The 11,255-nt window shown below is 40.7% G+C and overlaps 1 protein-coding gene across 3 annotated transcripts; it reads left to right on the top strand.

Moving 5' to 3' along the window:
* Positions 1-1,235: 1,235 nt before the first annotated feature.
* On the top strand, positions 1,236-6,985 carry zgc:113363 (uncharacterized protein LOC791449 homolog). 3 transcript variants are annotated; one of them, XM_042097866.1, is made up of 6 exons: positions 1,237-1,425; positions 2,316-2,391; positions 2,581-2,737; positions 3,509-3,637; positions 4,049-4,315; positions 6,296-6,985. In XM_042097866.1, the coding sequence occupies exons 3-6, from the start codon at positions 2,617-2,619 to the stop codon at positions 6,553-6,555; spliced, it is 777 nt and encodes a 258-aa protein (XP_041953800.1). In that variant the 5' UTR covers positions 1,237-1,425; positions 2,316-2,391; positions 2,581-2,616; the 3' UTR covers positions 6,556-6,985. The 3 variants fall into 3 exon arrangements, with proteins under 3 accessions (XP_041953801.1, XP_041953800.1, XP_041953799.1); XM_042097867.1 differs by lacking the exon at positions 2,316-2,391 and having other exon boundaries at positions 1,236-1,425; positions 3,512-3,637; XM_042097865.1 differs by lacking the exon at positions 2,316-2,391.
* Positions 6,986-11,255: the final 4,270 nt, after the last annotated feature.

Raw genomic sequence — 11,255 nt, 5'->3', positions numbered from 1 at the left:
GAATGGCTATAACCCTATTACCTCAACCTGTTCTTGCACTGAAATAGTTTTTTATTCTACCTTGTCTACATTATACTTTTCTCTACTATTTGTCTATATTATTTATGCTGGTCTCTAGACCTTACTCTTGCACTGTTGCACTAATGTTGGACTACTTTTTGCACCTTCACCATGGACTAATGTTGGACTACTTTTTGCACCTTCACCATGACACTCACTCTCTTGAGCACCTCACCAGTCCTGGCCCTGTCCCTACAAGCATCTTGATTACCCTCAAGCATATTGGACTTTTCTTAATTTAACTTACATAGTGTATTTAGTTTTGTTAGTTTTCTTATCTGTCTTATCTTCTACTGTCTTTATTGTACAATGGAGTTTAGTTATATGTTTACACTTATACTTATGTTTACCATTTCTGCTGTAAGTGCATGTTGTGTGTTATGTCTGTATGCTACTGAGACCCTTGAATTTCCCTTGGAGGATCAATAAAGTATCTATCTATCTATCTATCAATGCTAGGACTATTTACAGTAATCTTTATTCCACATTATAGGCTACCATTTGTGCATCTGAAGACCCTAAATCTTGCAGAAATGCAAAGTGCATGATAGGCCATTAGGCTTACGTCATGCAATCTAGTCCTGCGAGTCTAGTAGCCTATTTTTCATAGATATAGGGCCTATGCTAGATATCTAGATATCTTTAGCCTACTAAAAAAATACCCAACATAAAAATAGCCTATTCATCGTCATCATTACATTAGGCTAGGCATACATTAGGCCTAGGCTAGTTTAACCAGATGACAGAACAAACATGTCATGAAAGAAATTCATTGAAAGAAATGTAGGCTAAGAAATGCATGTATTTATTGTACTGTGGCTACACAGATAATTCCAGTAAATTCATAGTAGGTTTAGCGGTTAGTTTATCATATTAAAGAACAGGGTTTTTACGGGGGCATTCATGCACTTATCGGGCTACCTTAGACCTAATTAGTCCATATTCATTTCCTAATTAACTAGGCTTATATTGTGCCAGACCTATAGCCTTGTATGAGTATCAAAAGACATAATGCAGCCTATAAAATACGAATGATATGACTATGTATTTAACAATGAACAATTAGTCTCAATTGCAGGGGTCTGACATTGACGTTGCAAAATGGGTTAAACTGATAACGGTCACGTTCATAGGGAGGAGGTAGCCTACAGTAGGCTATAACTTGCGACATATCCTTTAGACCCTCCAGTGGAGCCTGTAGCTTGACAGCGCAGATGTGGTCTAGGTCGGCTTCCTCTGTGGAACTTCACGGACCTGTTTCCGAATCCGTCAACAGGATTAAGGGGAATTCTCAGACTTGCATGATTCTTCTTATTCATATGATTTAATCTACCGTGGTCTAAGACTGGAGCTAAAGAAGTCAAGGTAGGTTAACGGTTTATTGGTGTAGTGAGGTACCATATCGAAAGTAGCCTAGTTCTCAGCATTAAGTTTGTAAATTTCAAGACATTTGCTGCCAGACTATTATTCAATGAGGCTACACCATAAAACCGTTTCGTTTGGGCACCCTCATCCACTGAATTTGACAGATGCAAATTGCAGTGGAGTTATGAATAATATATTTTTTTAAAATACAACAAGCTATAGTGAATTGATAGACATAGCCTATACATCAACGTCTTACAATAGCACATAGACTAAGTAGGCTATGTGGATTAACAGACCATAACATAAACTTTTATGTCACTTTTACACTGCTCCTGCTCCGCGGTAAATGCAAAAATCATTGGGAGGTTGGTGAAAGAAATTGTTCTAAATGGATCTTAAACAATTGATATGTAATTTAAGATAGTTGTGGCTATACCATCAGACAGTTAGAACAGCTAAACTGACATATTGTTGGGGGGAAACGACGTGTCCATGATAGCTGAGACTCCACAATAACATCTCATTTTGTTCTTTTAAATCCAAATCAGTGTTAGGTCTTTACACATTCTCACTCTCTTCTCAATATGTCAGATTTTAGTTAATATCACACAACATAATATGCACCCCATGCTTATCATGACAACATATCACAGAAGGTTGTAAGCACTCAAATCTGTTTTGTGTATTATGATTAAGACTGATTTAATTGCCACAACATCTGCATGTGTGATGGTAGTTCAACACCTCAACTTTAAGGCACATCTCTTCACACTTGTTGCAAATGCTCAAGGAATTCATGGCAAATGACCTTACACAGGAGTTTAAACTGTTTGTAGCTGAAAGAACTGAAAAGAACAGATCATTCAAATGTAAATGTATTTGTTTAGCGGACGCTTTTATCCAAAGTGACATAACCATGAGGAATAACATTCAAGCAACATTGCATATTGCACATATTGTAAGGTACGAGTTTTACAATGTCATAATGTAATAACCCTGTGTCTACATATCACATGTATTATACTGATAATTCATTTCTTCCCATGTAGTATCCCATTACACAATACACATTGCATTAGTGTCACCCAGCACATCCAACCCTTTCCAACAAGATGGATTGTATTTGTTTCTCTTACTCTTCTCTCTGGTTAGGGGTTGCTGTCTGTGTCTCAGGAGGAGACAGAAGCCATGGATGTGCATCCACAGGCAGAGGGGGCTGAGGTTGGACGGGATCGGCCCAAGAGTGTGGACAATCTTCAGAACCACTGTCTCCAGCATGCCACAAAGGAAGCAGAGGATGAGCGCAAAGGTAAATGACACCTTTGTGTCATTGGTGGTGTTGGTGAAAACATACACTTTTTGACAGATATTTAGTCGATTCAGAGAGCAAGGATAGAAAAATGTTGCCTATCCAGTATTTTCTTTTTATATATATATATATATATATTTTTTTTTTTTTTTAATACATCTGGTCACATTTATAAAAGGATTTGATCATTTTAGGTCTTTTTCGAGATGGACCTGTGGTCATGTGTTTGCATGTCATGCCCAGGGCGTTGGGCGTTCCTCACATTAGATCAAGATTAATCTGTTCGTACTGTGAGTGGAAGGGGAAAAATGTTCAATTACGGGTTAAACACGTTGGAATAGTAGGTCTAATATTCTGAAGTATCCAGTAAAAAGTGTTTACTCAGTGTATGCTGATCTGGCAGAATTAGTTTGCTTTTGTGATTCAATATGAATGAGTGTGTAAACAATTTTTTTACAAACAGGTCCTCTGTAGAAAGAGCAGTTTCTGGCCACTATAGCACCTTGAAGGCTTCTTTCAAGTCTCGGTTCCTGAAGTATAGACGTACCACAATTTTTTGTTTTGTTTTCGATTCAGGGATCAGGTCACTTCATTCTGTCTGAAGTATTGGGATATTACTCTATTTCTCTCTCTCTGTCTCTCCCTCTCTTGCATGTGCGTTTATATTGTTTCTACCATTTAGCATCAGACCAGGGGACTATGACTTATGACTGTGTTTTGACTGCTTGAATTTTGTAGTTTAAACAGACATCTCTCTCACTCTCCGTGCAGAAGCTCCTCTCTCAGGCAGACCAGACCAGAGCAGCAGTAATGAGTCTATAACAGATGTGGGCTGTACAAATGATGACACTCTCCTCCTTCCAAATCATAAACCCATAATCTCACAGACAGTAGACAAAGGTAATTCTCTGAATCGTATGTCTTCATATGTAGATTCATTATTTGTATTATTCATTTTCCACACATTGTTTCATAATTTGTTTATAAGTATCACATGAAGTAAACGACTCAAGCACATACGTGATCAGTCACTTTCATTTAAGAAAAGTATTACTGGATGTGTCTGTTGTGACAAAGTGATTAAAGGATGATTCATTCTTTTTTTATTGCTAATAATCAGAAGTTATCTCTAGGTTGAGGTCCAAGTAGTCAGTTTCGGAACACCATATGGGAGTGGATGAACTTAGTAATGTTACCAAAATAGACAACCCAGTGTTACCAGACATACCAAAACCACAGTGATTGTACATTCAAAAACAATCCTTAAAGAAATGATGTAACTTCAGATCATATGATGCTCTCCACTTTCAGATGATCCGCACTTACAGAACCCTGTGGTATCCAATCAGCCGGTCGCTCAACCCCTCCAAGAGGGTGTGGCCAACGGAGCCCCACCCATCTGTACCCCTCCAGCGGCCTCTGTTGTCCTGGTGAAGCCTGGTGCAGCGTCACCACAGAAGTGCAATGGGCACAGCCTTCACCACCATCACCCACACAAGAAGCGTCTGCCGTCCACCACCAAGAGCCAGCAGAGCTTCAAAACCAATGCTGCCCAGATCCAGGAGGTGGCTGGAGACGGTAAGCAGCAGAGGGGCCCTTTATAGTTGAATATAGTTATAGTGAAATGTCAGGGTGTGCCATAATCTCAATAAACAAGCACATTATCGTATATGATGGCAAAGAAAATTCACATCCAGGATCACATTTTTTTGTTGACCTAAATAAAACCTATAGGACCTGTATCATGCAGTATATGCCTTGACACTTGGCCAGTAGAGGCTTGGTTGTTTTCATTCCTTCACTAGGACAGATATTTGTTTTGCTTAATTTATAGATCTTTGTTTTGTGTAGTGTTTCACTTTACTTAAGTACAGATGCACCCCTTAACACCCCCCCAGAGATTATTGTTATCTAAAGCTCCCCCTACGCCCCTGAGTTGGATAGCAGTGCGTTCGGGACCCAGCCTTATCTCATAGTCCTGCTGAGACATTCCGGCCACACTGTTTATCTCTCGTGTGTCAGTTGCTGTCGCTCTGTCAGCGTTTGATAAAGTGCTGTGTAGGTAGCACAACAGTGTGGACTGACTGACTAGTCTTACTCAGTCTCTGACTCACCAAAGCCAATCAGAGTTGTGACAGCAGAGGCTTTGGCCTAGATCGGAAACACGCTAGTTTTCAGTATGTTACACTTTCCTCTCATCGTGAAATGAGCACCATATGGACACAAAAAATACTGAACATTGGATCATAGCACCCATCTGTATACCACCCATATTCAAATATTCAGCTCAGCTGTATATATTTATACATATATTTATATATATATACATACCATGCTATTTCTTCAGATAGCAAACCAGCAGCAATGCTATTAGTATATTTCCTAGCTCTCTTACATTGTGTCTTTGCAGAACAAAACCTACTAAAACCAGAAAAAAGCACCCCTTAATCTTAATACGATATGATCACCAATAAGTAGACCCTGGATTCATGTGCATAGCAAGTGCAAGTAACAGTTTTATTTTATGGCTTTTAGAAGTTGCACCCATTAAGCTCACATTCTTTACTAATTCTTAAATTACTTGACTCGACACATAAGCTTGGTGTCATGTCACTTTGACATTCTACTTTAATGCTTTGTCAGCTTTAGCACCAACATGTGCCAGGCTTAACTGAAATCCTCTACTTTTCAAACTGTTATTTCTGAAATAATTATCCCTACCATGGCTAAATTAAATTTCACTAGGTCATTGCAGTGGGCCAAGCACTACACAGCTGTGTGTGCATTAGAACCTCTACAAGCTCATAGAAACCCTCCCAAAATATGTTAAAGTCCTCTATTAATTGAACTTTACTGCCAGACCTTTTCAGCAATTTCAGCTGTTTGTCTGTTGTTTGTCTGTTGTTTCATGTGTGTGCAGGTTTTTATTCATATGTGTAGTGGTCTGCATTCATGAGTGTTGGCCTGTACATGTGCTGCATGTAATGGTCTGTGTTTGTGTGTCCTGTATTTTGTATTATTATGTATATTATGTATGGTCTGTATTCGTTCTGTGAGCTCCATGTCTCTGTTTCAAGGTGCTTAAGTACACTGCCCAAACAATGTCCTGCAAACCCGAACATTCTAAAGTTGCCAGCTGTTGTTCAGAAAACCAACTTCCTGCTCCACACTGCCCAGACAGTAATTAATAAGATTGACTTTTGGACATGTCAAACTTGAACAACTCCATCCAACAAACACCACAGGCACAGACTGATGGTACACATGGACCCAGCCGTTGGTGTTTGTTGGTGTTTGTTGGAGTTTGTTGGGACAGTGCACAGCCGCCTCAAGCGTGTGCATGTACAGGATATGCAAGCATAGGTGCCATGTTCATTTTTATACTGGTCTGTGCTCATGGGTATTCTGGTGTGCATTCTTGTGTGTGTTAGTCCGTGTTCACATGTCTACTGGTCTGTGGTCATCATGTGTGTGTTGGTGTGAGTTCAGGTCTAGACTGGTCTGTGTTCATATGGCCGCTGCTCTGTATTGATGTGTGTGTGTTGTTTCGTGTTGCAGACTGCTGTGTCCACTGCGTGCTGGCGTGCCTTTTCTGCGAGCTGACGTCCCTGTGCTCCGTGTTTGCCCAGTGCCTGACGTGCGGCGGCCTGGGCTGCGAGGCGCTGTGCTGCTGCGGGGAGGCTGCCACCGGAGGCCTAGCCTGCGGCGAGGACGCCTGCTCAGCCCTGTTGGATTGTGGGATACTGGAGGACTGCTGCCAGTCCTCGGACTGTCTAGAGATCTGTTTGGAATGCTGTGCGATCTGCTTCCCTGCCTAAACTCAGTGTTACATGGTGGAATTCATTCCAAGGGCTAAGTACTAAGGAGTAACTGAGTATTGTGGAAAAATAGCATTCTTTGGCATGGCTCTCTTATTTATTTTAATTTGTTTGAATGTAGTTGAAAAACAGGGTTGATTCAAAAGTAATGTTAGACAGAGACTCTTTTTGTCCGAACTAAGCCCTAAATGCCCCAAATGTTCATTTGATGAACCCATGAATCCCACAGACATGTATGGTATGTTTTAGAAAATGTCATACCAACGCTGAGAAGCACACAGATGCCCAACTGGGCTGTTGAGAATTAGTCACATGAAAATGAACCAAAAAGTAATGGCATCACATGTGATTGCTCAAATTCTCCGCATATGTCCCTGTGAATATTTATCTGCTGCAGAAAGTAGTAAAAATGTATTTTTGTCTTTTTGTACTCTTGAATGTGCTGTATTCTCATTCATACTTATTTACTTTAATTTTACAAAACATTAATTGCTTTATGTTTTTGTTTAATTTTATGACATTTTTTTCACACATATATAACTCCCCTGAATGTCCCCAGTACAACAGTAGTGTAATCCATCACTCCAGCATAGTGTCTTTCTATGCTATTTACTTTGTTTCTCTTACAACAGAGAGCCCTTTTAATCTCTGCCCGTGGTAATGAATGTTCTCTCTCCATCTCTATAAGCAATGCAAAAATAGCCGGCCTGGATAAATCATAAAGCCTTTTTGCATACTCCCCTGTGCCTGTTGAATTTCACAGCCATCCTCAAGATGACTCTGCCAAACACACCGGCTAATGGAGTGTCAGCGGACATCACTTCAGAGAGACCACTGCATTGGCCCCGTCTGCCGGGGTGACAAAGAGAGTGCTCAACAAAAAGCATTGTTGGTCGGCTTGGCCTATTAACCTAGTCAGGCAGGCAAAGCCTCAAAATGACTTTTTAAATACAGTTGTCCAAGCCAAGATGTGCCTTAATTCCATTTTAATTCAGTTCAGTTTGGTTTTGTTTGTACAGCCCTCTCTGCAGCGGATATTGTGTGAAAAACGTTTAGCAGTGAACAGTGGATTGGGTGAAACCACAGCACTGTGAGACTGAAGTTAATTTAGTCATTTGCGGAAAGCTTAGGCTAAGTACATTTACACACAAAAAATATGCAGAATATAATAGGAAATGTATAAAAAAGAGGATGGAAAAAGAAACCTGACCTCTCAGTAAATCCCTGATTCAAGTGAACTCTCAGGAGCATTTGATCCAAGGCCATCACCACCTGTTTTTCAAAAGTCTATCAGGTCCAAAAACTTGAAATGCAGTGTGAGGTTTGTGACCTTTTACAGACTTGGCAGACAATTTGGCCCCAGAGGAAGACAGGATGGCTCGGTCTCAATTCTCATCTTACCGCTTACCTACTGCAACGGAAAAATCCACCCACACAACAACCAATTTCTCACCACGGCTAGATAATCACGCCGCACATTTGAAAGAGCAAGGACCACACGTTCAGATTTTCCTGACGCATACTGCTTCATCTGAAGTCATCTGAGTTGACTTTTGACTTGGTCTTTGTCCCGCTAATTATCACGCTTATTTAACATCCACAATATTACAGCACCCGTGCCATTGCTGGCTCTTCTGCCCGACTTGTTGGTAGACATGAGTGTTTTTATCATAGGATCAGGCGGTGGAGTGGGCAGCAAGAGGAGCAGGATGGGCTTGTTTATTGTAGCAACATGCCAAGTGGCATCAACAGGAAGTGGAGGAAGTGACTGAAATGACAGTGCTGGAGGAGAGGGGCGGCCTCCGGGGGAGCGGCAGGTCCCGCCCCGCCCGCTCGCCTCTGACGCCTGACCTCTGGCCACTGCGCATCAAAGGAGCCGTCGGCCTGCGCCAGCCAAGCAACCAGGAAACAGCTTTCGTGGCTCTCACAAACACATGTTCACTCACATACACACACCACACACACACACACACTACACACCCACCCACCCACGCAGACATACAAAACCTTATGCATGCACAGTGGGGCAACACACACACTCAATGGACATGCACACACTCACCCACACAGACACTCCTTTGATAGCCCGACACACGCAAGACACGCACCCGACAGGCACACAATCATGGCCTGATACAAAGAAAAGCCACACTCACGAAACTACCATTCCACAGCGGCCGCTTCCCATTCTAAAGTCACGCATTGCAAAACTTTTTCACTTCGCTGGCAGGGCTATGCTTGATTTCTCTCTAGCTCTCAGTCTCTCTTGACCAGGATTCCAAGAGAGAGTGCTGACACTGCAAAAGAAAAAAAAACAGAAGGCCTCAACCCTACAATAGATGAAAACAACTGTTCTGCACATTCCGTACAGTGAGCGAAGACCATGAAACCATGAACATCTTGTATGGAGGAGATTGCGGTTACAGGAAAAAAATGGCATTCTTTGATGGAGCATTTTTCAAAACGTAAATGACACCCCATAAACCTAGCCAGAGAACAATTGACATCTGGAATGGACACAAGCTATTGTCTTGTAAAATAATGCTTGTTTTGATGTGTGAAAAAAAAGTTGTCTGTGTCAAATTCAGAGTTAAGTTGTCCAACATTACATACTGACTGCTATAAAAGTCAGTTTATGAAAAATGTTGATATATTGTTAAGTCTTCTAGTCCAACTCCATTTTTAACTGAGATTATTTCACCATTTTGGTATCTTATAACCTGTCGGAAGGCAACAGCAAGTTTCATAGTATTGTTGTGACTACTTTGAGACCAGACATGATGTATTCTGAGTGTGAGTGCATTGCCTACTTTATTGAGTTAACTATTCCTTTGAAGATGCGATGGAGGAAGCCTTTAAAAGGAAGAAGTTAAAGTATGCTGAACTGGTGTCAGAAGCAAAGGAACAAGGCTGGCAAGCACAGACAAGACCAGTGGAGATTTAGGTTTAGGTTTTAGAGGCTTTGTAGCAAATATCTGTTAGATTTTGTTTTTTGAGGACGATCCCTGAAAAAAGCTGAAAAGAAGTTGTCTGAGGCAGCTGAAAAAGCAAGCCAATGGCCAATTAAGCAATGCACTCACAGGGGGTCACGCTATGACCTGAATTGACTCAGACATGACGTTGAAATCTTTTTGCTGTGTTCCTTAACTTGATGTCTCTGTAATGTGTCCCTACCCATCATGAGTGTGGAGGGGGGTGGGTCCAGGAGGTGTCGTGGGCCTAATTCAGTGAAACACAGATTGCAATGCGCAAGAAGGCTGCACTGTTGGTGATGTGTTTTTTTCTGTTTCAGTTCTTTGGTTAGGCATTCAGGCTTCTGGTACTGCATGTTGTGCAGTAAAGGAGGGCCTTTTCAGATCTTGGGTACAACATGCGGCGCATTTGCAACTACCACCAGCCTTGCATTGTTGTTGTAACTCACATTGTGTTTTAGATAGACTTGGTTGTTGGTTGGCCTCTGTAGCAATGCATGTTGTACCGTGAAGGAGGGCTTTTACGGATTCCAGGTACAACATGCAGCACATTTGCAACTAGGAACTCCCCCACCTATAGAACAATGAATTGAACACCTTTCCTGTGTATGTCTGCAATTAACCACTTTGGATTTCAAAATGTTTCTTTGATGAAGCCATTCAAAAGTTTGGGATCATTAAATGTCCATTGCATGCTGAGTCAATTGTTTACAAAAATGTCCTGATCTTCATATTAACTTTGAAAGATGTTTTTGTGTTTTAATTATAAAAAATGACACCAGTTTAAAATCTATCTATCTACCGGTATCTAATCGTATTATTCTCATGGCCAAATGTTATATACATAACCAACAAATTGCATCGGCTACACCAATGTACAGTTCAGCACTGAATTTGAGTTATTTGTTGACAGTTGCAAATCAATAGAAAACAAAAAAGCTATAATTTTGCTAAAACATAACAATTTGTAATCCCCAAATGACCATGTTTAATCTTGTTTGTGTGATTTGTGGTTTTTGTTTTGTCTGGTTATTGTTTTTCTTTTTTCCCCTTTTTACTTCTCTGTCTCCTTCTTTATTACTGTATTTGTTATAGATACATATTATAATTGAGCATTGATGCCAGTGTTCATATTGAATTAAGTTGAATAAATGCTTCCTCTTTACATAGTTTGGAGTTGCTTTGGGTGATTGTCCTCTTAAAAGGTGGATATTGGATTCAATCAAGTGCCATCCACAGCATATATGGCATGGTATTGCAAAATGGAATAATAGCCTTCCTTCACAAATCCTTTTATCCTGTACAAAAAAACCTCACCACCACCAATGCCACCCCAGACCAGATCTTTTTCTGTGATTTTCAAACCTTTTATCTCTGTTCATTCTTCTCCAGTACGTTCCTCTGTCCGCTGTCTGTGGTCTTTTGCCCAACTGAATCTTTTCTTTTTATTGGCTATTCAGGGGCATAGCCTTCATGTCTTAGAACAAAAATAGAATGAACATTTTAAGGAGAAAGGTCCTCGTTCCTGGCCACGTAGTGTTCTACTGATCAATGACCAGCACTCTCCTGGACTGAACTGGAGGAATATACTAATAAAAAAAATAATTAAACATCAACTTTATATAAATATTTTACATTTTCTACTATGTCTAAGCGTCCCAACAACCGAGTTTATGCACCAGGCCTATTTCATGTTTAAAATCGACATTTGGGCCCAAAGCAAAGCTA

This window comes from Alosa sapidissima, chromosome 7 (genome assembly GCF_018492685.1).
Source record: "Alosa sapidissima isolate fAloSap1 chromosome 7, fAloSap1.pri, whole genome shotgun sequence".
NCBI classification, from domain to species: Eukaryota; Metazoa; Chordata; class Actinopteri; order Clupeiformes; family Clupeidae; genus Alosa; species Alosa sapidissima.
The sequence above is the reverse complement of the archived record's forward strand: the minus strand, read 5'-3'. Positions and strand labels throughout refer to the sequence as shown.